The sequence below is a fragment of the Mesoplodon densirostris genome, chromosome 1 (assembly GCF_025265405.1).
Source record: "Mesoplodon densirostris isolate mMesDen1 chromosome 1, mMesDen1 primary haplotype, whole genome shotgun sequence".
Taxonomy (NCBI): domain Eukaryota; kingdom Metazoa; phylum Chordata; class Mammalia; order Artiodactyla; family Ziphiidae; genus Mesoplodon; species Mesoplodon densirostris.
Window position 1 is genome coordinate 73,783,333 of NC_082661.1, and position 26,728 is coordinate 73,810,060.

Below are 26,728 nucleotides of genomic sequence, written 5' to 3' on the forward strand. Positions count from 1 at the left end.
ATCTCAAATAAACAATCTAACCTTACACCTAAAGGAAGGAGAGAAAGAATAAACAAAACCCAAAGTTAGCAGAAGGAAAGAAATTGTAAAGACCAGAGCAGAAACAAATGAAATAGAAACAAAGAAAACAATAGCAAAGATCAATAAAACTAAAAGCTGGTTCTTTGAGAAAATAAACAAAATTGATAAACCATTAGCCAGACTCATCAAGAAAAAGAGGGAAAGGACTCAAATCAATAAAATTAGAAATGAAAAAGGAGAAGTTACAAGGGACACCACAGAAATACAAAGCACCCTAAGAGACTACTACAAGCAACTCTATGCCAATCAAATGGGCAACCTGGAAGAAATGGACAAATTCTTAGAAAGGTATAATCTTCCAAGACTGAACCAGGAAGAAATAGAAAATATGAAGAGACCAATCACAAGCAATGAAATTGAAACTGTGGTTTTAAATCTTCCAACAAACAATAGCCCAGGACGACATGGCTTCAGAGGTGAATTCTATCAAACATTTAGAGAAGAGCTAACAGCTATCCTTCTCAAACTCTTCCAAAAAATTTCAGAGGAAAGAACACTCCCAAATTCATTCTATGAGGCCACCATCATCCTGATACCGAAACCAGACAAAGATAGTACAAAAAAAGAAAACTACACACCAATATCACTGATGAATACAGATGCAAAAATCCTCAACAAAATACGAGCAAACACAATCCAACAACACATTAAAAGGATCATACACCATGACCAAGTGGGATTTACCCCAGGGATGCAAGGATTCTTCAATATATGCAAATCAATCAATGTGATACACCATATTAACAAACTGAAGAATAAAAACCATATGATCTCAAAAAAAAAGATGGTGAAGCCTTGAAAAGTTGGAAGAAACATAATTTTGTTTCTTTACCCAGCCAAACTATCATTCATAATAGCAAAATAATAATTTACAGCCATGCAAACATTAAAAAATAAAATCACCATCCACATACCTTCATGAATAAGTTTCTTTAGGATGTATTCTAACAAAACAGAGGAGAAAACAAATAATAAAAGATGTGGAGTTAAGAAACAATGTATCTTACTCAAGAATTCAATGAATATAATACAGTATAGAAGCTGCACCAAAGGACTAGAAAGTAATCTGTTCCAATTAAACAGAAGGTAATTGGGCTCCAAGGGGAATGTCTTCAAGCAGAGTAAGGGCGGTTCTCATACAAAGAATGAGAGGATGTGGTGAATAAAGCACATGCATCTTTTCCCTCAAAGAAGGTGCAAAGTACTCTGTGAAAGTGAGGAGAGCCAAAAGCTACATAAGAAGTATATAATCCAAAAAATTAAGCACATTTAACTATGGCATAATTTTTGTTTTTGGAGAGGAAGAAAGAGTAATCAGTTGGACGTTAATATTACAAATCTTCTTGTTAGATTGGTACAAAGGTCATGAAATTAAAACATTGGGAAGGAAATGTATAATAGCATACTTCTTGGCTCAGCACTTAAGATTATTTACAAAGCCATAATATTGTAACATTTTACTAGTTTTTAAACACATAAACAAAGCAAAAAACAACTGCAGTTAAGAAATATACTGTAACTATTAATAACCTTGACAATGTACAAGTAAAGGTCCACCTAAGGGAAGGTGGGAATGGATGTGGTTTCTGTGGCGGTAAAGGAAGGTAGAGTCTCTACTTCCCTCATTTTACAAAATAAGGAGCCAAATATAAGTATTTTCAAAAGTTCATATGAAAAACATTAAGTTTAAATATATTACTTAGAACTCTAAAATTAACCAATATGAAAACTAAAAATTGTGATAACGATTCAAAAATTTGTAGAGAGGGCCTCCCTGGTGGCGCAGTGGTTAAGAATCCACCTGCCAGTGCAGGGGACACGGGTTGAAGCCCTGGTTTGGGAAGATCCCACATGCCGCGGAGCAACTAAGCCTGTGCGCCACAACTACTGAGCCTGCGTTCTAGAGCCTGCGTGCCACAACTACTGAGCCTACGCGCCTAGAGCCCGTGCTCCCCAACAAGAGAAGCCACGGCAATGAGAAGCCCGCGCACAGCAACGAAGACCCAATGCAGCCAAAAACAAACAAAAAAAACCCCCCCACAACATTGTAAATCAACTGTATTTCAATAAAAATTATTAAAAAACAAAAAACAACAACAAAAATTGTAGTAGAGAGGTTGTGGATGGTGTGGCCTATCTTAAGAAGTCAATTAAAATAAAAAGAATTAGCAGTTTAACTTGTTCAACATACAGACCTAAAATTAGAAAAGGTTAAAAATGATTATCTCTGAAGTAACAGAACTGAGGGTAGGAAGGAAGAGCCTGAGCTGTTGCATTTTATTAGGCAGTCCTTTTATACTATGCTATTTGATCTTCCATGAGATACTTCTATCACTTAGACAACTAAAAATCAAATAACCAAATAAAGAAAATGCAAATAATTCAAAACGATAAACAGTAGTTGGCGTTAAACATTTCATCAGTGTTCTGCTTCAACTACCTCTTAGATGGGTGCACATAAAAAGGTTCACACATAACAAATACACACACATAGATTTTTTTCCGCTTGGTGAGTGGAAGAAAGCCAGTGGAAAAAACAGCTGAAGTGAGAGTTTAGTTGAGGAAAAAAAAACAACATAGGAGTTGGGTTTGAAAATTCATTCATTCAACAAATATCCTGAAGCTCCTATTTTAAGTCAGGTGTTTTCCAGCTTCGGGGCCACCAGTGAACAGGACACAATGTCCGCCCTCAAAGAACTTTAAGTGGAAATGCATCACAAAGGGAAAAAGGTAAAAAAAATAGGGCAAAAGATGCCTATTTCGTTACGAATAAAACAGGTTACACATTTCTTCAATGGGTTTCATTTATTTTATATACTTTTCCGCAAAAAGTTGTCTTTCTGTCCCAAATAAAAACAGGGACAAGAGGCCTTGAAAAGCAACCACTAACAATTTTAAAGAAACTTCTACTCGTTCACATTCTTCCACTGCACAAGGGAATGCCACATCTCGACAACTGACTACACCTTTGAAAACAGGAAACAAACCAAAGAGCTCGAATCTATGTTGAGCAACGGGAGAGCCGATTCCAAATTCTCTGAAACAGTCAGGTAGTAGATCCTTTCGAAGAGTCGCCTGCAGTCCTCAAAGGACGCAGGTGTGTAGGGGGAAGGCGGGCTGTAGGTAGGAATGGAGACGGTACTCAGCAGTCAGCAGCTGCACCGGTGGTCTCTATCACTCACGGCGGAAATGGGAGGCCGCTCGCTGCACCTGACCTTCCTCTACCTCCCACCAGCCCCGACCACTACGACACAGAAAACTGGGAAACCCAAATACCTGCCTTTGGGTCTGGGGACGCAGGCGGACACAAAGACAAGGGGATGGAGCTCCTACACAGGGCCCCAGAGCTGTCGCTGGAGCTGGTGTTGCCGCTATTGCTTAGTGCACCAGACTCTGCATTTCAGGTGCTTCTACAAAAGAGGCTGCTCCTGGAGCGCCGGGAGCTCAGAGATTGCCCTTTGCCCGCCAGCCTAAGTCAGCCAGAGTTGCCAGCGCCGCCTCCGGCGAGGAGAGCGACCCCCGCGCTCTCCCCTGACAACTCCCAGCTCTCCCCACCACCACCCTCAGCTCGGCCTTTTCCTCTGACCTCACAGCCTCCGCGACGGAACTCTAAAGAAAGGCCCCGACGTCCGGCGTCTTGCTCCTCGCCCAACCTGGCGACAAAATATAGAGACCGAGGAAGAGGTGCGGAATGGTTGGCGTTATTGGCTGAGGAAATGGACGACGGGGAGTGTGGTGTGGCTGCACACGGGAAGGGAGCCACTGAATTTGGAGAAGAATCTGTGGACCGCTCAGGCGTTTAGCGAGGACACCTCATTGGGTCCTTTCTCGCTGCCTTCGTGAGCGGGAGGCTGTCCTTACCGGCTCCGGGCCGAGACGGCCGAGGTTCTGCCTGTTCACCGATACATGTGAGTGTCGTCCGCAGAGGGTCCCGGGGTACGGGGATTGCGAACATAAGAGTCCTCTGTCCCTTAGTGGCCTTCGGATGATAGGACCTGGCCTGCGGGGAAGTCGGCCCACAGCAGCGCCAATCTTGGCATGAGGAAGTAGGGAAGAGCTTGGGACCTTTTGAAGGAGCCAAGTTTGAGAAATGGGATGCGGGGCCGAGGGGAAGGATGTTACTGGAAAAGATATATGTACAAACATGTTTATTTTTGCGTGTGTGAGAGAACCGGGAGGCGGTGACAGGAATTCGTTTATTCCTCAAGTAGTTATGCAGCGCCCACCATGTTCCAAACACTGTTTTAGGCATCGGTAAAAAGCAATGAAAAAAACAGACAAAAATTCTTGTCTCCCTGTTGTTCACATTTTATTGAATATACATACTAAACAAAGTTAAGAAAAAACGTACCGTATCTTAGGTCGTAATGAGTGCTGAAAACAAAAGTAGTAAAGCCGGGAAGGAGGATATAGGTTGAAATTTTAGTATGGCCAGGGAAGGTCTTACTGAAAAGATCACTCTTCAGTAAAGAGCTGACAGAAGCAAGAGAGTTAATCGTTAGGCTGTTTTGGGGAGGTGCAGTCAGGCAGACGGACCAGACATTGCAAAAGCCATCAGGCAGGAACTCTCCTGAACAGCAAGGAAGCCTGTAGGTCAGAGTTCAGTGAAGCAACTAAAGCTGGAGAAAGAATCAGAGATATGGAACAGGTCATGAAGGATCTTGAGGGCGTCTAACCCATTGGAGGGTTTTGAGCAGTGGAGTACTGACTTCCTTTTTAAAAGAATCTCTCTGGCTGCTCTCAAGAATAGACTGGAGGGAATAGGGTGGAAGAAACACCAGTTAGGAGGCTTTTACATAAATCCAGAGGAGATATGATAGTGGCTTGACTAGGGGTGGTAAGAAATGACCAGTCAGATTCTTAGTGCTCTTAATTTAGGTATGCAAGAATTTTAATGGATGGTCAGTTAATTTTCTTTAATTAGGTTTTGGAAACACTTTTAAAATGACTTGTAGTGTGAGGTTAGGAGTAACAAACAGGAGTTAAAATCATGGCTTTACCATTTAATATTTGAATGGATTTAGACAAGTCACATAATTTCTCTGAGTTATCTATAACCTTATTGTCTCACAAGGTTATAAAGATTAAATGACAATGTATATAATATGCCAGGCCCATTAAAATAGTGGCTACTGTTATTAACTGTGTTCTTGGTTAAGAAATGGAAGAAAGATAGTGGTGAGTACATCTATGAGTGGAAAGGTTTGGTTAAATCCTATTGGGGAAAATCTGAGCCCGCTAAAAGGTGACCTTGTTTGGTAAGTGGGCCATGGGAGACCTAGACATACCACTTTAAAAATTTTATGCATATGTCACTGGACAAAAAGGTTTTCTGTGTTAATGGCCGTAGTATCTGAAACACACAGACTGTCTTCTCTTAGCCATACCCTCATAGCCATCCCTTAAGCCCTCCAGGATCCCCAGTGTCCTCATTAGTAAACGGGAAGAAGGCTCTCTGGTGAGTAGAGAAAAACAATCAAGCATAAATACAAATTTCCAATTATAAAATGAATAAGTCATAGGAATGTAATGTACAGCATGGTGACTATAGTTAATAATACTGTTTTGCATATTAGAAAATAGCTAGGAGACTGGATGTTGATGGTTCTCATCACAAGAAAAAAATTGTAACTATGTATGGTAGAGGATGTTAACTGGACTATTGTAGTGTTCATCTTGCAACCCAATCAAAAAATGGGCAGAAGATCTAAATAGACATTTCTCCAAAGAAGACATACAGATGGCCAAGAGACACATGAAATATGCTCAGTGTCGCCAATTATTAGAGAAATGCAAATCAAAACTACAATGAGGTATCACACACTAGTCCGAATGGCCATCATCAAAAAGTCTACAAATAATAAATGCTGGAGAGGGTGTGGAGGAAAGGGAACCCTCTTGCACTGTTGGTGGGAATGTAAATTGGTACAGCCACTATGGAGAACAGTATGGAGGTTCCTTAAAAAACAAAAAAAAATAGAGCTACAGTATAATCCTGCAGTCCTACTTCTGGGAATATATGTGGAGGAAACTATAATTCAAAAAGATACATGCGGGCTTCCCTGGTGGCGCAGTGGTTGGGAGTCCGCCTGCCGATGCAGGGGACACGGGTTCGTGCCCCTATCCCGGAGGATCCCACATGCCGCGGAGCGGCTGGGCCCGCGAGCCATGGCCGCGGAGCCTGTGTGTCCGGAGCCTGTGCTCCACAACGGGAGAGGCCACAGCAGTGAGAGGCCCACGTACAGCAAAAAAAAAAAAAAAAAAAAAAAAAAAAAAAAAAGATACATGCACCCCAGTGTTCACTGAAGCATTATTTACAATAGGCAAGACATGGAAGCAACTTAAATATCCATCAAGAGATGAATGGATAGAGAAAATGTGGTGTATATATAAACATACACACACACACACACACACACAATGGAATATTACTGAGCCATAAAAAGAATGAAATAATGCCAATTGCAGCAACATGGATGGACCTAGAGATTATCATATGAAATGAAGTCAGATAGAGAAAGACAAGTATATGATATCACTTATATGTGGAATCTAAAAATGAACTTATTTACAAAACAGAAACAGACTCAGATGTAGAAAACAAACTTATGGTTACCAAAGGGGAAAAGTTGTGGGGGAGTAAATTAGGAATTTGGGAGTAACTTATACACACTACTATATATAAAACATAAATAACAAGGACCTACTGTATAGCATGGGGAACTATACTCAATATTTTGTAACAACCTATATGGGAAAAGAATCTGGAAAAGAATGTATGTATATCTGAGTTACTTTGCTGCACACCTGAAACTAACACAACATTGTAAATTAACTATACTTCAATAATAAAAAAAAAGAAAGTCACACAGCTAATGAGTGGCAGAGCTGGCATTTGAATTCATTCCCTGATCACATGCTTAGAAGAAAAACAAGAATAAAATGAACTTTCACAAAAAGCATAGTTTTAGATCTTTCTATGTTTTGACAAAGGTTACTAAAAGTCCCCTGGAATTATTGCTGGTTGCCACTGCTATATATTTTGAGTGTCTCTGGAATGTATCGTTCTCAAAATATTTAATTTTTTAATTTACCTGTTTAAAAATTCTGACTTTTGACACATTTTAAATCCTAGCAGGAGTTTTAACCTAGAGCTGCAATGTGTATAACTGTAATAAAGGTGTTCTTAGAGTGGGGTGGCTTGGCGATTTACAAAACAAATGGAGGAAAGAAGTTTAGAAGGTCAGAATAGGGATGATGGTAGAAGAGAGAAAAAAGTGATTAAAATTACTGTAGTTCACTAGTTCTGAGAGGCATATTTTTCTCATATTTATAGCTCTGAAATAGTGGGGTATTCAATGTTTTAAACTCATTATACACTAAATAGCAGCTGTGACATCGTTGTCACTGCCCAACTTATGCAAACTTGGTTATAACTGATAATATTGTCATTAGTTCAGTTGAGTTGTGTGTACTGTTGGTACATAGTTGTTGAGTTTAATCTCTTAAGTATCCTTTAAAAGATCATTTAGCACTTAAATAAAAAGTTTCTGTGTTTGCAGAAATACATGGAAGAAATAAATTAGGAGTTTGGGATTAACATATATACACTACTATATATAAAATATGTAAATAAGGACCTACTGTATAGCACAGGGAAATATACTCAGTGTCTTGTAATAACCTGTACTGTAAAGACTCTGAAAAAGGAAATATATATATATATATATAAAACAATCACTTTGCTATATACTTGAAACTAACACAACATTGTAAATTAACTATACTTCAATTTTCAAAAAAGAAATTCATGGAAACACAAGAGTGATATAAGATAAAAATAGGGCTAAATCCAAAACAGGTATTTCAATACATAATACAGGATGTGACTAAGTGTAAGAGAACATTAGGTCAGTTAAATCAGCCATGGTTTTTTTCCTTAATGGTACCCAAAATAATGCAGCATCTTATGATTGGAATCATTTTACAATTGATGGTATCTTATATATGATGAAATACAATACTTAGAGTGTCTAAGGAGAATATAAATTTTTACATAATTGCAATTCTGAAACAGTGAAATCAGATATTTTGAGAAATAGAGAATCACTTCCAAATTTTTGTGGAGTTTTCTATAAAGTAAAAATGAAAGTCTGCACTTAAAACTTCCATTTCAAAGCAATAGTTTATGTTTGTTTCCTAACATTGAGAGCCCAGGGTAGGGGATTTGTTAATTTTTAAAAAGTACTGGCAATTTCAAAATCAGTGGGGAAGACTACTGTAGAGATTGCTGAGGTAAAGGGAAGTCATTTAGAAATGATAAGAATCTCTGAAGTAATCTTTTATGTGTGTTAATGATTCAGATGTAGTCTAAATTTATGTATTTGCTAAAACCAGCTTCTCCTGATTTTATGATTAGTGGCATCTTACAGTAGCTTTTTAGGTTTGATGAAATATGGTGATTATGTTGAGAAGAACAGAATTAATGTGAAAGGGCAGAATAATTTAGATAATACTTTTCAAAGCTTTTTATCATAAAAAATGTTTATTTAGTGTAGGAAAAAGAAAAAAAGTCTTGACTCTTACTATCCAAATACAGTTAACATACTCAGTATACTGTTTTCCTGTCAATGTTTTAGATTTGTAATTACTGTGCATGCAATTAAGTATTATATCTATTTTAATCACATAATCTTTTTATTTTTAATTTTGGCGCAGACTGAGCCAACATTCCCAAACTGTTTTAGAAAATACTAGTTCAAATAAATATTAATTAGGTGTTCCTTGCTTAGTATTCCATGGCTAAATACTTTGGGAAATGCTTCATAAGTATATCCTTTACAGAAATTATAGCTTGGGCATTAAAAGAAATAACTCCAGAATCAGACAGACCTAAGTTTCAATCCTCATTTACTAACTAGCCACATTAATTGGCAAATTAATTTTTTTTTTTTTTTTTTTTGCGGTATGCGGGCCTCTCACTGTTGTGGCCTCTCCCGTTGCGGAGCACAGGCGCCGGACGTGCAGGCTCAGTGGCCATGGCTCACCAGCCCAGCCGCTCCACGGCATGTGGGATCTTCCCAGACCTGGGCATGAACCCGTGTCCCCTGCACCAGCAGGCGGACTCTTAACCACTGCACCACCAGGGAAGCCTGGCAAATTAATTTTAAGTCAAGTTTTCTTCTCTGTATAATGGAGATAATTACTGTATTTGTAGATGATCTATGTAAAGCATTTAGCCAGCCCACAATGCTCTTCAAATGTTACCTATTATTATTAACTTTATCATCTGTGAGGAACCCTTTACATGTTAGCATATTAAAAGTTCAGAGGGCGGGCTTCCCTGGTGGCGCAGTGGTTGAGAGTCCGCCTGCTGATGCAGGGGACACGGATTCATGCCCCGGTCTGGGAAGATCCCACATGCCGCTAGCGGCTGGGCCCATGAGCCATGGCCGCTGAGCCTGCGTTTCCAGAGGCTGTGCTCTGCAACGGGAGAGGCCACAACAGTAAGAGACCCACATACCACCCCCCCAAAAAAATAAAAGTTCGGAGGAGACTAAGGAAACTTCTGAAGTTTTGAAATCCAGCAGGTACTCAATGTAAAATTGAAAATCACTGGAGCAGTTGGCACGGAGTAGTAAAATGAGCACTGGGTTGAATGGCAAAACATTTGTCTGAGCTTTAAGCAATGATGTTGTTAAGCTAACAATGTTGCCCTAAACATAACCTCTTTTAAAAAATTTTCTCCAGTTTTCTGTGTCTCCCATTTGTCTAAAGTGTAATGAGTACAAGGAACATGTTTAATCTTGCTTCCTACTATAAATCTGGTGCATGCACAAAATCAGGGACCATAAGTAAAATTTGGGTCATGAGTGTGTTACTTATAGGGACCTGGCAGGTAACTTAAATGGCAAACAGGAAATTGTGGGTGAAGTCTGTTTTGCCTTGCTTAAAGGCATTCACATTCAGTTGTTTCAAATACTGATCTGTTTGGTGACCATTTATAATCCCTAGAAGAGACTAGAGTTCAGGATCAAACGCTTGAGAACATCAGCATTAAAGGGATAAGATAAAGGAGATGCTAAGGATGTAGGTGAAATCAAGTGAAAGTATCCTCATGAAGCATAGAGAAGTTAAGTACCTTTACCAAGATTGTCACACAGCTGGTAGTATGTGATTCAACCAAGATTTGTTGGCTGTAAATGCTTTTTTAAAAAAAAAAACTATGCTCTCCTACCTGTGGTAGCAATCATTATCTGCATACTACTAGAAAACATTGACATAAACTTATGCATCCCACTTGTATTTTTGAGAAGTTTAAATGACAGTTAATCAACAAGTATAGAAAACCTGTTTCCAGAGCTTCTAATTCTAAAATCAATAAATAGTTCTTAATATTTGAGAAAAGTTTTGTCAACACATAGACCTATTTAGAAATTAATCCAGAGGCAGAGTCAAGATGGCTGTGTGGGAAGACATGGAGTTAGTGTCTCCCCACAACTAGGGTGCCTCCCAGCCGCTGGTGGGGAACTCTGAGGCCCAAGAGGATGGGAGGAACCCCAAAGTGAACCGGTAGGATGTAGGGGGACTGAGAAGGGAGGAGAACTGGAGGCCAGACAGAATCAGCGCCCCTGAGGCCGGAGAGATCAGGAGAGGCAGGTGGGAGGGGCCCTTTGGGAGGAGTGGAGGGCGATTGCCCCATCCACTTGGGCATGGGGAGCCTGCTGAGCTCCCAGGCCAATCCCCTGCCCTCCAAACCCCCATCCAGGCCGCATGGGTCCTTGGGGGCATAGGAGGGAGGCTAGGGAGATCAGGAGAGGCAGGCGGGAGGGGCCATCCAGGATGAGTGGGAGAGGAGTAGAGGGCGATTGCCCTGCCCATTCGAGCCTGGGGATCCTGCTGAGCTCCCGGGGCGATCCCCTGCCCTCCAAAGCCCCCTCCAGGTCACGTGGGTCCTTGGGGGCATAGGAAGGAGGCCGAGGGGAGAACAGGAGAGGCAGGTGGGAGGGGCCCTCCAGACTGGAGGAGCAGGAGAGGAGAGGAGGGCACTGTCACCACTCACTCAAGCCCAGGAAGCCTGCTGGGCTCTGAGGTGAGGTCCCCTGCCCTCTTGAGACCAGGGGTGGGGTGCACGCCTGGGCCCCTTCTGTTCCTTGAGCCTAAGCCCCACCCCCACAGCCCCCAGAGCCTTTTCCAGCCCTGTGGGTCCTGAGAATTGGCCCAGCCTACCACCCAAACCTCACCCTTGCATAGGCCCCACCGTCCACAGCCAAAGCCTTTGCCCCCTGTATTTCTTTTTTTTCTTTTCCCTCCTCCTCTTTTTTAGTATTATGATACTGATATACCTTCCAGTTCTTGATTCATCTACATTTTTATTTTTATATTCTTCCTAACGTATCTGTTAGTTTCCTAGTCTAATTTTAATTTTTACTTCGTTATTGTTGTGTTTTTTGTTTCTTTTTTTCTGCCACACAAGACAGTTTGTAGGATCTTAGTTCATGGGCCCAGGGTTGGGCTCAAGCTCCTGAGGTGGGAGCTCCAAGTCCGAACCACTGGACTAACAGAGAACCTCAGACCCCAGGGAATATTCATCGGAGTGAGGTCTCACAGAATTCCTCATCTCAGCACCAAGACCCAGCTCTGCCCAATAGCCTAAAAACCCCACTATTAAAAGTCTCAGGCCAAACAACCAGTAAGACAGGAACATAATCCCACTTATTAAACAACAAAAAAGATGAGATGACAAAAAATATGTCACAGATGAAGGAGCAAGGTAAAAACCTACAGAAGACCAAATAAATGAAGAGGAAACAGGCAATCTACCTGGAAAAGAATTCAGAGTAATAATAGTAAAGAAGATCCAGAATATTGGAAATAGAATGGAGGCACGGATTGAGAAAACACAAGAAATGTTTAGCAAACATCTAGAACAGCTAAAGAGCAAACAGAAAGAACACAATAACTGAAATGAAAAATACACTAGAAGGAATCAATATCAGAATAACTGAGGCAGAATAACGAATAAGTGAGCTGAAAGACAAAATGGTGGAAATAACTGCTGAGGGGCAGAATAAAGAAAAAAGAATGAAAAAATTGAAGACAATCTCAGAGACCTCTGGGGCAACACCACATTTGAATTATAGGGGTCCTGAAGAAGAAGAGAAAAAGAAAGGGTGTAATATTTGAAGAGATTATAGTTGAAAACTTCCCTAACATGGGAAAGGAAATAGTCACCCAAGTCCAGGAAGCACAGAGAGTCCCATACAGGATAAACCCTAGGAAAAACACACCAAGACACATATTAATCAAACTAACAAAAATTAAATTCAAAGAAAAAATATTAAAAGCAGCAAGGGAAAAACAAAAAATAACATACAAAGGAATCCCTGTAAGGTTATCAGCTCATTTTTCAGCAGAAACTCTGCAGGCCAAAAAGGACTGGCAGGATGTACTTAAAGTGATGAAAGAGAAAAACCTACAATCAAGATTACTCTACCCAACAAGGATCCCATTCACATTCGATGGAAAAGTCAAAAGCTTTTCAGACAAGCAAAAGCTAAGAGAATTCGCACCACCAAACCAGCTTTACAACAAATGCTAAAGAAACTTTTCTCAGCGGGAAACACAAGAAAAAGACCCACAAAAACAAACCCAAAACAATTAAGAAAATGGTAATAGGAGCATACATATTGATAATACCCTTGAATGTAAATGGATTAAATGCCCCAACCAAAAGACAAAGACTGGCTGAGTGGATACAAAAACAAGACCCATCTATATGCTGTTTACAAGAGACCCACTTCAGACCTAGGGACACATACAGACTGAAAGTGAGGGGATGGAAAAAGATATTCCATGCAAATAGAAATCAAAAGAAAGCTGGAGTAGCTATACTCATATCAGATAAAATAGACTTTAAAATAAAGAATGTTACAAGAGACAACGAAGGACACTATATAATGATCAAGGGATCAATCCAAGAAGAAGATACAACAATTATAAATATATAAGCACCCAACATAGGAACAGCTCAATACATAAGGCAACTGCTAACAGCTATAAAAAAGGAAATCGACAGTAACACAGTAATAGTGGGGGATTTTAACACCTCACAGCAATGGACACATCATCCAAAATGAAAATAAATAAGGAAACAAGCTTTAAATGATACAATAGACCAGATAGATTTAATTGCTATTTATAGGACATTCTATCCAAAAACAGCAGATAACACTTTCTTCTCAAGTGTGCATGGAACATTCTCCAGGATAGATCACATCTTGGGTCACAAATCAAGCCACAGTAGATTTAAGAAAATTGAAATCATATCAAGCATCCTTTCTCACCACAAGGCTATGAGATTAGAAATGAATTACAGGGAAAACAATGTAAAAACCACAAACACATGGAGGCTAAGCAATACATTACTAAATAACCAAGAGATCACTGAGGAAATCAAAAAATACCTAGAGACAAATAACAATGAACACATGACGATCCAAAACCTATGGATGCAGCAAAAGCAGTTCTAAGGGAAGTTTATAGCTATAGAAGCCTACCTCAAGAAACAAGAAATATCTCAAATAAACAATCTAACTTTACATCTAAAGGAACTAGAGAATGAAGAGCAAACAAAACCCAAGGTTAGCAGAAGAAAAAAAATCATAAAGATCAGAGCAGAAATAAATGCAATAGAAACAAGGTAAACAATAGCAAAGATCAATAAAATTAAAGCTGGTTCTTTAAGATGATAAAATTGATAAACCTGTAGCCAAACTCATCAAGAAAAAGGAGAGGACTCAAATCAATAAAATTAGAAATGAAACAGGAGAAGTTACGACAGACACTGCAGAAATACAAAGCATCCTAAGAGACTACTACAGGCAATTCTATGCCAATAAAATGGACAACCTGGAAGAAATGGACAAATTCTTAGAGAAGTGTAACCTTTCAAGACTGAACCAGGAAGTAATAGAAAATATGAACAGACCAATCACAAGTAATGAAATTGAAACTGTGATTAAATATCTTCCAACAAACAGAAGTCCAGGACCAGATGGCTTAACAGGTGAATTCTATCAAACATTTAGAGAAGAGCTAACACCCATCCTTCTCTAACTCTTCCAAAAATTGCAGAGGAAGGAACATTCCCAGACTCATTCTATGAGGCCACCATCACCCTGATACCAAAATCAGACAAAGATACTACACAAAATTACAGACCAATATCACTGATGAATATAGATGCAAAAATCCTCAACAAAATACTAACAAACAGAATCCAACAACACATTAAAAGGATCATACACCATGATCAACTGAGATTTATCCCAGGGATGCAAGGATACTTCATAATATGTAAATCAATCAATGTGATACACCATATTAACAAATTGAAGAATAAAAACCATATGATCATCTCAATAGATGCAGAAAAAGCTTTTGACAGATTTCAACACCCATTTATGATAAAAACTCTCCAGAAAGTGGGCATAGAGGGAACCTACCTCAACATAATAAAGGCCATATATGACAAACCCACAGCAAACATCATTCTCAATGGTGAAAAACTGAAAGCATTTCCTCTAAGATCAGGAACAAGACAAGGATGTCCACTCTCACCACTATTATTCAACATAGTTTTGGAAGTCCTAGCCACAGCAGTCAGAGAAGAAAAAGAAATTTAAGGAATACAAACTGGAAAAGAAGAAGTAAAACTGTCACTGTTTGCAGATGACATGATACCATACATAGAGAATCCTAAGGATGCCACCAGAAAACTACTAGAGCTAATCAGTGAATTTGGTAAAGTAGCAGGATACAAAATTAATGCACAGAAATCCCTTGCATTCCTATACACTAATGATGAAATATCTGAATGAGAAATTAAGGAAACACTCCCATTTACCATTGCAACAAAAAGAATAAAATACCTAGGAATAAACCTACCTAGGGAGACAAAAGACCTGTATGCAGAAAACTATAAAACACTGATGAAAGAAATTAAAGATGATACAAATAGATGGAGAGATATACCATGCTCCTGGACTGGAAGAATCAATATTGTGAAAATGACTCTACTACCCAAAGCAATCTACACATTCAGTGCTATCCCTATTAAATTACCAATGGCATTTTTCACGGAACTAGAACAAAAAATCTTAAAATTTCTATGGAGAAACAAAAGACCCCGAATAGCCAAAGCAGTCTTGAGGGAAAAAAATGGAGGTGGCGGAATCAGACTCCCTGACTTCAGACTATACTACAAAGCTACAGTAATGAAGACAATATGGTACTGGCACAAAAACAGAAACATAGATCAATGGAACAAGATAGAAAGCCCAAAGATAAACCCATGCACCTTTGGTCAACTAATCTATGACAAAGGAGGCAAGGATATACAATGGAGAAGAGACGGTCTCTTCAATAAGTGGTGCTGGGAAAACTGGACAGCTACATGTAAAAGAATGAAATTAGAACACTCCCTCACATCATATACAAAAGTAAACTGAAAATGGATTTGAGGTCTAAATGTAAGACCGGACACTATAAAACTCTTAGAGGAAAACATAGGAAGAACACTCTTTGACATGAATCACGGCAAGATCTTTTTTGATCCACCTCCTAGAGTAATGGAAATAAAAACAAAAATAAACAAATGGGACCTAATGAAACTTAAAAGCTTTTACACAGCAAAGGAAACCATAAACAAGACGAAAAGACAACCCTCAGAATGGGAGAAAGTATTTGCAAATGACTCAACGGACAAAGGATTAATATCCAAAATATATAAATAGCTCATACAGCTCAATATCAAAAAAACAATCCAATCAGAAAATGCACAGAAGACCTAAATAGGCATTTCTCCAAAGAAGACATACAGATGGCCAAGAAGCACATGAAAAGCTGCTCAACATCACTAATTATCAGAGAAATGCAAATCAAAACTACAATGAGGTATTACCTCACACCAGTTAGAATGGGCATCATGAGAAAATCTAAGAACAACAAATGCTGGAGAGGGTGTGGAGAAAAAGGAACCCTCTTGCACTGTTGGTGGGAATGTAAATTGATACAGCCCCTATGGAGAACAATATGGAGATTCCTTAAAAAACTAAAAATGGTTGTGTAGGATCCTTCTGTATTCTCTATTTTAAGACTTCATGGCTTACATATGTGGATGTGTTTTCCACTAACATTTCTCTGTTACTAACTTTGTTTTCTCTAAGATTCTGGCTTTGCAGACATTTGAGGAGCAACAGGGTATTCTGTATTCACTTTTGGTAAAAATTGGCAGAATTTAAAAGGTTATATATTTTCATTTTTGTAACTTTTTTCCTCTGCATTTTCTAAACTATTAAATAATAGTCCATTGAGGAGTTTACTGTGACTTTTCCAGTTTAACCACCACCCCTCCATTTATATTTTCTTCATTACTAGCAACTTTATTTTTATAGGGTTTTAAAAATTGCTTCCATGTCATAAATTGTCAACTTTAGCATAAAGTGTTTTGGGGTTGTTTTTCTTTTTATAAAAAAAGTAAACATTTTAGAATGTTCTTTATATAGGATGGTTATTGCCTAATAATTTGAAATTTAAAGCAATCTTGTCCACTACTAGCCAATTTTTTTATCAAAAAATTTCACCGTTTATTGAATGTGCTTCATTTATTTAAAATTAGAATTATTTCAGCAATGCTTGTGGCATACTTTGGATTATAAATTGATGTTAAATTAGGGACAAAGAGCAGTTCACAGAATTGTTAATGATTAACCGTGTCTTTTCTGAGTATGAATATTTGTCTTAACATTTGGCAGTTAGAACTTTAACATGATGAATTAATCTCAGAATTTTGCTTATATATGCATTTTTCTGCATATCAATATAATGTTTTCTAATTTCTATGCATTATCATAAAATTAAAATTCTAATTCAATTTTTTTTACAAAGGATACAGTATATATGTACTGATATTATTTCTGAGTAGGTGTTTAATATTGGTGTTTTCCTATTTGTAGATCTTTTTCTTTTAATATTTGTCTTTTCTAGTTTACATGTTCTTTCTTGCTTGTAAGTTTGTACATAATTAAATAAACAGTAGAAATATCCAATATATGAAAGAAACATACAAAGAAGGAATTCAGCAATTGTCTTTACTTTGGAACTCACTTGTCGTTCTCAGTTATCCCTTAGTTAAGGTTGTTGTTAGTCTGTCCCTTAGTGTTCCTATCTTATGTCATAGTATTCTGTAGTATTTTAAAGCTTTCTTTAAAGCTTTCCAACGTAAAATATGATTAAATAGCATGTTTTCATGCTTTTAGGAAAAAATTGATTTTCTTTTCCAAACAGAATGAGGAATTAATCTATTAACATTTCTGTCTCGTTTGGTTTGTTGCTCTTCAGAGGAAGAGTAGTTTTCTAACATTGTTCTGTTACAGTAGAAAATGTTTTTTATCTCAGACTGCTTGTTCATGGTGTCTTGTACAATAAATTTATTCATTCTACAGTATAATGTATCACTTTCATTTTTTCACGTAGGATTTTCTGCCGTTTCTTGGCAAAAATGGCAACCAGTGATGCTGTTCTCAAGAGACTGGAACAGAAGGGTGCCGAGGCAGATCAAATTATTGAATATCTTAAGCAACAAGTTGCTCTTCTTAAGGAGAAAGCAAGTAAGGAAATTTGAAAATTTAAATTTTCTAGGGAGATAACTTAAAATGAATTCATATATTGACAGCAAAAAAAATGTTTACCACATATATTATTATTTCACAAACTTGAGTTCTATATTCCTTTAATATTACAATTATGAGTGAAATAATATAGGATTAAGATAAGTTAGAATTGGTGTATAGTGAATATGTGATATTTAGAGAAAACAACATATTATTTTAAGACTAATAAAAGAAAATACTTAAAATAAGTTGGTGTAGAATTAGAGATTAAAAATGAAGAAAATTGAATGGAGTCAAATATGAACTCAAATATCTCCTCTAACCTTGTATAAAAGAAAATGTATACTTTCACATTACTCTCTGCTAGGGTATTTTCTGAAATGATTTTTACATTTTTTCCAGTGCTTAAGTTTTACATGAAAATTGCTATGATGCATACAAAAAATATCAAATCTGAATTTCTGCTTTTAAAATTTAGGTTGTTTTCTGTTTTGTTTGTTTAAGTATATTTTATTTCTCAGTAGCCAATGTTAATGTTATGAAAATTCCAGAACCTTTACCATCACTTATAGAAATAAATGCTTTTCTTTGCTACATAAAACTGAATGGCTTATAGAATCCTACATTCATTCTCTAAAAATTTTTCACATTATCAATTTTTTTCTTAATTTTAAATACTGTTTTAATTATTTTTATAATTTTTATAAACATTGTTATTGTTTTTCTTAAATTTTTAAAAGGATTTTTCTTATTTTTAAAAATTAATATTTCTTTTCATTAGTAAGATGAAGAGATTAGAGATATGTGTAATATAGAGGAGAATTAAAAAGGAAGTAATTTGTGAATAGTAGTAATAATAAAAATGTGCATTTCAGTAAGTAAATACTTAGGCAGGACTATACTGCCTGACATATGAGAGGGTCACATGCTACATGGTTCACATATATGGTATCACCAAAAATGCAACAGGTATAATACAGATTGATACAGTAGTGTGCCTTTGTATAGACAACTCAGATACCAAAAGCAGCTTTCAGTCATGTTTTTGATTTACTCAGAATGATGAATGATTCTTTATGTAAAGCTCTTGAACAAAACAAAGTACAGTCTACTCTTGATTTACATGGTACTTGATTCCTAGAAAATTCAGAGTATAATGAAAATGTTTAAGAATGTTTATATATAAAAAGTAATTAGGATCTAGGCTCAAATAATTAACAGGATTTTCACTTATACAAATGTACAGTGGGTCACTGCAAAATCCTGAAGAATGTAAGACGGTTCTTCATTTTACTGGAATATCTAACATATTTCAGGACATCTGCATCCCTGACCCCTGCCTAACAAATGCCAGTAATGACTCCCATTATTTGTGACAACAAAAAACACTCCCACAGATTTTCAAAATCTCACCTAGGGAGCAGTACCAACCCCACCAAGAATCACTGTTTTTCTTTTATATTTTTGTATACCTTATTGCTGACCTCAAACACACATATTATATGTTGAGCAAATCTTTGAAGTTATTTCATTCATTAAGTGTTTGACCAGCTTAACTTTTGAGACATTAGGAGTAAAAGATTATTCAGTTATTTTACAAGGTAATCACTAAAAAGGAAGAAATGAGAATTTTTTTTATTGTTTGGTATCATTATTAGATCTTAGACTTTTTTAAAAGTTTAATATGTCTAATATTTGTCTCTCTTTCTTATAGTTAACCTGTTACTGACACTCTGAGCCAGGTTCATAAGAATGTTTATAAAAACTAGGAAAATGATTGATAAACAAAACCTTTTATGTTGTTATTACTTCACAGATTTTTTTCCCTTTTTCTCTCTCTGTCTTTTAAATATCATGTTATTTTAATAAATACTAAAGTGATAGAAAGAAATTGGCCAAACATTTGGTTACTAGCTTTGTTTAAACTGGCTATGCTTTTTTTAAGTAGTATCCATAAGAAACCTTTTAGAAAACAGCTATATCTTAACTGGTTGTTCTTGATCCCAGTTTTGCAGGCAACTTTGAGAGAAGAGAAGAAACTTCGAGTTGAAAATGCTAAATTGAAGAAAGAAATTGAAGAATTGAAACAAGAGCTAATTAAGGCAGAAATTCAAAATGGAGGTGATTAATTACAGAAATGATAGGTTTTTATTCATAATAATAATTATTATATTGTTTATTAAGTTAGGTTTTATGCTTGGTTACTCACGCATTCATGCATTTATCCTCTTATATTGAAGAGAACATATAGACTTAGAAAATGCAAATAAATGATATTGCCTAAGATCATGCAAAAAGTGTCAAAGCTGGAGTTCAGAAAGCTGTACTTCTAATCTCTGTACTGTGATCATCACTATTCCCTATTAAACTTGATCATCACTGTTCCCTTGATCATCATCAACTATGTCACTATATAGTTGTTGAAAATAAGCCATAATAATATTTAGTTAACATTTACTAAGTTTTGCTTTACGCCAGGCACTACGTGCCAAGTGCTTCATATACATTATATATTTTATCCTTAAAATTACATATATACAAATATCCTTGTTTTACACATTGAAGCTTAGAGATGTGTAGTCATTTGCCTGAAATCAAATACTACTTTTTTTTTTTTTTTTTTTGCAGTACGCGCGCCTCTCACTGTTGTGGCCTCTCCTGTTGCGGAGCACAGGCTCCAGACGCACAGGCTCAGCAGCCATGTCTCACGGGCCTAGCCGCTCTGCAGCATGTGGGATCTTCCCAGACTGGGGCACGAACCCATGTCCCCTGCATTGGCAGGCGGACTCTCAACCACTGTGCCACCAGGGAAGCCCTCAAATACTATTTTTAAGTTACCCAAGCCAGCATATAATTATCATTCCAACAATTATGTTGGAAAAAAAATGAAAATTTTAATTGAATTATTTTAAAGGTTTCTGGGTAAATTCACATTATTATAAAATGACATTAATAGTATGAATAGTTCTATTATAATTTCAAAGTACCATATGGAAAAACATTTGATTATATTGTAGAAAATCCTTCCTGGGTGAATTAAGGAGGCTCAGGTGTAGTGAAACCCTGTCTTACTACTCCCTTTTGACCTTTATTCTCTCACTAAGTTATTCTGAATGCTCTAGTATGCATTCTACCCTAGCTAAATAAAAGTAAGAGGGAAAAACCAATAATATATGCTTAAAACTATCAACTGGAGAGAATATTATTTGTCACTGGAAAATAGTTGATGTTTTCCAAGATTAGGAGATTTGGAATACAGGTGCAGAATTAAATAAACAGCTAAAATATTAGCAGTGTAAAACTGCTTTTCATTTCTCCCAGTTCTAGAAGATTGCCCTGTAAACATTAAAGTTTTAAACTGTGATCTTAATAAAATGCTGAAACAAACAGTTTGAATTAAAGTACTGAATTCTGTTTGGTGAAACATAAAATAGGGGTAGATGGAGCTTCATATTACTAAAAGAAGCCTTGAAAGAACTTTAAAAATACCTCTGAAAAGTGGTTTGAATATTGGCTGGAATATAAGCCACATCAAAATCCCTCACAAGATTATATTCTTCCATGTTCACTAGGCAGTGAGTATGTTTTTAACATTGATGGAGCAATTTTCTTTATTTCTTTAAAATGTTTTTTGAAACAGAATTATGGGCAAATAATGCTGCTATCTCTCCATTACTTCTGATGATTGTTACTAAAACATCTTTTCAGTTGATTGTTCAATTTAAGAGAAAACCTGAGTGAAAAACATGCCATCTTGCCAAACCAAGAGGGGGTGTAATTTCTGGAGACAGACAACCTGGGTATAAATTCTTATTTCCCTTACTCACTATGTGTGTGATGGGCCAGTTTCTTAACTTCTGTATGGCTCGGGTTGATCATCTGTAAATGTGGATATGAATAAAACTTACTGCTTAGGGTATTTATGTGAATTACAAGAGTTAATTCAGATAAAGCATTTTGAAAAGTGTCTGGGACATAGTAAGTTTATAATAAATATTAGCTTACATTGTTATCATCTAAAATTTTCTCAGTTTAATCATTAGTGATTGAAGGAGAATAATGCATTTATTCTTTTATGGTTAAAATAAACTTAATTTCTTGGCAGCCTTTCTACAGTCTCAGATAGTAGAGACTTGATAATCATAAACACTGAATTTCCTTTTTAAGAACAGTTCATGTTCTACCATATGACCCAGCAGTTCCACTCCTAGTTATATATCCAAAAAACCAAAAACACTAATTCAAAAAGATACATGCACCCCAATGTTCATAGCAGCATTGTTTATGATTGCCAAGATATGGAAGCAACTTAAATGTCCATCAACAGATGAATGGATAAAGAAGATGTAGTATATACATACAAACACAGTGGAGTACTGCTCAGCCATAAAAAAGCTTGAAATTTTGCCATTTGCAGCAACATGGGTGGACTCAGAGGGTATTATGCTGAGTGAAATAAGTCACACAGAAAAAGGCAAATACTCTATCACTTATAGGAGGAATCTAAAAACTATAACAAACTAGTGAATATAATAAAAAAAGAGCTGACACAGATTTAGAAAACAAACCAGTGGTTACCACTCAGGAGAGGGGAACGGGGAGGGGCAATATAGGAGTTGGGAATTAAGAGGTACAAACTATTATGTATAAAATAAGCTACAAGGATATATTGTACATCATGGGGAATATAGACAATATTTTCTAATAACTATAAATGGAGTATAATGTTTAAAAATTGTGAATCACTATATTGTACACCTGTAACATAATATTGTACAACTATATTTCAATTAAAAAAATAAAGAGTTCATATTTGTTATTCACAGTTTTCCATTTGTTTATTGTTTAATATAAACGACATTATTTTCATTTTCTCTCTCAGTAAAACAGATACCATTCCCATCTGGTATTCCACTGCAAGCTGATTCTGCGGTTTCTGAAAATGTGATACAGTCTATACCAATAACAGCCATATCTTCTGGTGCCAAAGAGCAGATAAAAGAAGGAGGAGGAGAAGAAGAAAAGAAGATGAAAGAGAAAATTGAAAAGAAAGGTATTTTTGAACAGTTGAAGTTATTTGGCACTTGACTCGTTTATCAGATGTCAGCATTTTTGATAATAATGATGGTGTCAAGAAGAAAGTTCAGACTTTTATGAACTAAAGTTAGGAACAATAGGATAATGGAACATACAACCTGGGCTCTAAAGGATGACAGGATAAGAGTGTGGCATTTGAGGTAGAGGGACCAGCATAACTAAAAACAAAGTAGAGATTAAGTATAGAGGCCCATGTGTAGTTTGGTATGACTCAATTTAGGTGTATATATAGGGGATAGCTTCAGAGAAATCACAGGTAGAAAGTTAGCTTAGAACCAGTTGTGAAGATAGGAAAGAGATATTCCAGTCAAACCAGAATTTCTGAACTAGCATGGGGGTGTTAAAGTTTTAGGAACCCATTAAGATCTGAAGTGCAAAGTATATCACAGTCCACTTAGGCAACTAGAGTAGAGATCTTAGAGTCAACCTTAACTTGTCCCTGTCCCTCAATTTCATATTTAATTGGCTACCAAAGCCTATACAAGCATACCTCGGAGATACTGCAGGTTCAGTTCCAGGCCCCTGCAATAAAGCAAATATCACAAGAAAGCAAGTCACAAGAATTTTTTGGTTTCCTAGTACATGTGAAAGTTATGTTTATACTATACTGTAGTCTGTTAAATGTTCAATAGCAGTGTGTCTAAAAAAAATAGTGTATATAACTTAATTAAAAATACTTTATTGCTAAAACATGCTAACCATCATCTGAACCTTCAGCAAGTCATCATCTTTTTGCTTGGGGAAGAGTCTTTTCTCAATGTTGAGGGCTGCTAACTGATCAGGCTCATGATTACTGAAGGGTGGGGGGCTGTGGCAGTTTCTTAAAATAAGACAACAATGAAGTTTGCTGTACTGATTGAATCTTTCTCTCACAAACTATTTCTCTGTAGCACACATGCTGTTTGATAGCATTTTACCCACAGTAGAATTTCTTTCCAAATTGGAGTCAGTCTTCTCAAACCCTGCCATTGCTTTATCAACTAAGTTTATGTAATATTCTAAATCCTTTGTTATCCTCAACAGTCTTCACAGCATCTTCACCAGGAGTTGATTCCATATCAAGAAACCACTTTCTTTGCTCATCCATTAGAAGCAACTCCTTATCCATTAAAATTTTATCATGAGATTGCAGCAATTTAGTCACATCTTCAGGCTCCACTTCTAATTCTCTTGCTACTTCCACCACATCTGCAGTCCCTTTCTCAACTGAAATCTTGAACCCCGCAAGTTATATATGAGGATTGGAATCAGCTTCTTCCAGACTCCTGTTACTGTTGATATTTGACCTCTTTCCATGAATCACAAATGTTCTTAATGGCATCTAGAATGGTGAATCCTTTCCAGAAGGTTTTCAATTTAGTTTGCTTAAATCCATCAGAGGAATCACTATGTATGGCAGCTATAGCTTTAAAAAATATATTTCTTAAAGAATAAGACTTGCAAGTCAAACTTCTTGATCCATGGGCTATAGCATGGATGTTGTGTTAACAGGTGTGAAAACAACCTTAATCTCATTGTACATCTTTATGAGAGCTCTTGGGTGACCAGGTACATTGTCAGTGAGCAGTAACATTTTGAAAGGAATCTTTCTTGTGAGCTGAAAGTCAACAGTGGGCTTAAAATATTTTGTAAACCATGTTGTAAACAGACATACTGTCATTCAGGCTTTGTTGTTCCATTTATAGAGCACAAACAGAATAGATTTAGCATCATTCTTAAAGGCCCTAGGATTTTCAGAATGGTAAATGAGCATTGGCTTCAACTTCATGTCACCAGCTACATTGGCCCCTAACAAGGGAGTCAGCTTGTCCTTTGAAGCCAGGCATTGACTTCTCCTCTCTTGCTATGAAAGTCGTAGATGGCATCTTCCTCCAATAGAAGGCTGTTTCATCTGCATTGAATATTTGTTGTCTAGTGTAGCCACTTCATTAATTATCTTAGCTAGATCCTCTGGATAACTTGCTGTAGCTTCTACATCAGCACTTGCTGCTTCACCTTGAATTTTTATGTTATGGAGATAACTTCTCTCCTTAAAGCTCATGAACCAAGCACTGCTAGCTTTAAACTTTTCTTTTTGCAGATTTCTCATCTCTCTCTGCCTTTACAGAATTGAAGAGAGGGCTTTGCTCTGGGTTAAGCTTTGGCTTAAGGGAATGTTATGGCTGGTGTGCTCTTCTATCCAGGCCACTAAAACTTTCTCCATATTAAAAATAAGGCTGTTTTGCTTTCTTATCATTCATGTCTTCACTGGAGTAGCACTTTTAGTTTTCTTCAGCTTCTTTGCATTCACAACTTGGTGGTTTGGCAGAAGAGATCCAGCTTTTGTCCTGTCTTGGGTTTCGACATGCCTTCCTCACTAAGCTTACTCATTTCTAGCTTTTGAACATGAAGAATGTGTGACTCTTCCTTTCACTTGTACACTTGTACACTTAGAGGCCATTGTAGGGTAATTAATTGGCTTAATTTCAATAATGTGTCTCAGGGAATAGGGAGGCCCGAGGAGAGGGAGAGAGACGGGTTGGCTTGTTGGTGGACAGTCAGAACACACACAACTTTTATTAAGTTCAGCATTTTACATGGACATGGCTTGTGGTACCCCCAAACAATTACAGTAGTGACATCAAAGATCACAACCACAGATCACCATAACAAATATAATAATAAGGAAAAAGTTTGAAATACTGTGAGGATTACCAAAATGTGACACAAAGACACGAAGTGAGCAAATGCTGTTGGAAGAATGGGGCCAAGAGACTCTTGATGCAGGGTTGCCACAAACCTTCAATTTGTAAATAATGCAGTATCTGCAAAGTGCAGTAAAGGGAAACACAATAAAATCAGGTATGCCTGTAATTCCTACCACCGCAACATATCTGGAGCGCAGCTCTGTTCCTCCGTTTTGTTAGGTGCTACCAGGTAGTTCAGGTTCTCATGATCTCATCTAAATTAATGTTCAAGCCTCATTTTTTCTAGTCTGTCCTTCCATTGCTGCTAAAGCTATTTTTCTAATCATAAATCTGACTCCTTTTTTATTTAACTTTCCTTTATTCCTTTCTGGACTTCATTTCCCCAGGTATGTCTAAAAATGTGCTTTTATAATTCATTATACATGCCTCTCATAGTATTTAAACTCAGTTAAAATTTTTTTGGAAAATATAAAATGGCTCAGGGATCTGTGAGCTAACCTAAGCCATTTTAACACTTCTGAGATCCTTTTGGTAAGTTAGGGTCTGTACATCCTTTCCTACATAACTTCACCACTAGGTGGTATGGTTACAAAGAAAGCAGTTCAGACTAATTCTTTCACTTTATGAATTTTACTAAGTTGGCACAGAATAGTCATGCAGACTGTTCTTATAAGTTTGGTGAAGTCCATCCTCAAAGAGGATGCGTTACTGTGGCTGTAGGGTCAGTCAACCTTCTAGTCAAATGAGACAACGCAGTCTTCCTTTGGAGGAGAAGGGAGCACACAAAACCAAATGGAGATATAGGTCTAGAATGCCTCTGTTTAATAGAACTTCCTGTTCTATATAGCTGCATTATCCAACACAGTAGACAATAGCCACATGCAGCTATTTGAAATGTGTCTAGTATGACTAAAGAACTGAATTTTTAATTACTTTAAATTTAAATATAAATAGCTCTATAGGGTTGGCAGCTACTATATTGGACAGTGCTGGATTAGAAGGCTGTTTCATTGGTGTTTGGCTGCGAAGATTGCCAGATTCCAAAATTCTGCTCACACAAGTGTTGTGGCACCCATACAGTCTTTCTATACTGCCACTTATAAGCATCACTCATTTGTTAATGAAACATTTCTAAAATCCCTTATGATGACTAACAAAGTTCTTGGTATAGATTTTGATATTTGCAAT

The 26,728-nt window shown here is 37.0% G+C and overlaps 2 protein-coding genes across 5 annotated transcripts in view; one reads left to right on the plus strand and one right to left on the minus strand.

Annotated features, from left to right (window-relative positions):
- The window catches only part of TBCK (TBC1 domain containing kinase), a 234,974-nt gene extending 231,319 nt beyond the window's left edge, over positions 1 to 3,655 (minus strand). For 3 of the 4 annotated variants that reach the window (XM_060104569.1, XM_060104545.1, XM_060104561.1), the window contains exon 1: positions 3,362 to 3,655. The gene's annotated coding sequence lies outside the window, so the exon portion shown is untranslated. Of the gene's footprint in view, positions 1 to 3,068; positions 3,199 to 3,361 lie in introns of those variants that run through there. The other variant, XM_060104552.1, reaches the window with a different exon arrangement.
- Positions 3,656 to 3,796: 141 nt separating this feature from the next.
- AIMP1 (aminoacyl tRNA synthetase complex interacting multifunctional protein 1) overlaps positions 3,797 to 26,728 on the plus strand; it is a 37,046-nt gene continuing 14,114 nt past the window's right edge. The window contains exons 1-4 of the mRNA XM_060088356.1: positions 3,797 to 3,989; positions 17,620 to 17,753; positions 19,764 to 19,877; positions 22,639 to 22,809. Of these exons, the coding sequence (XP_059944339.1) occupies positions 3,988 to 3,989; positions 17,620 to 17,753; positions 19,764 to 19,877; positions 22,639 to 22,809 (421 nt within the window). The 5' untranslated portion in view covers positions 3,797 to 3,987. The remainder of the gene's footprint in view (positions 3,990 to 17,619; positions 17,754 to 19,763; positions 19,878 to 22,638; positions 22,810 to 26,728) is intronic.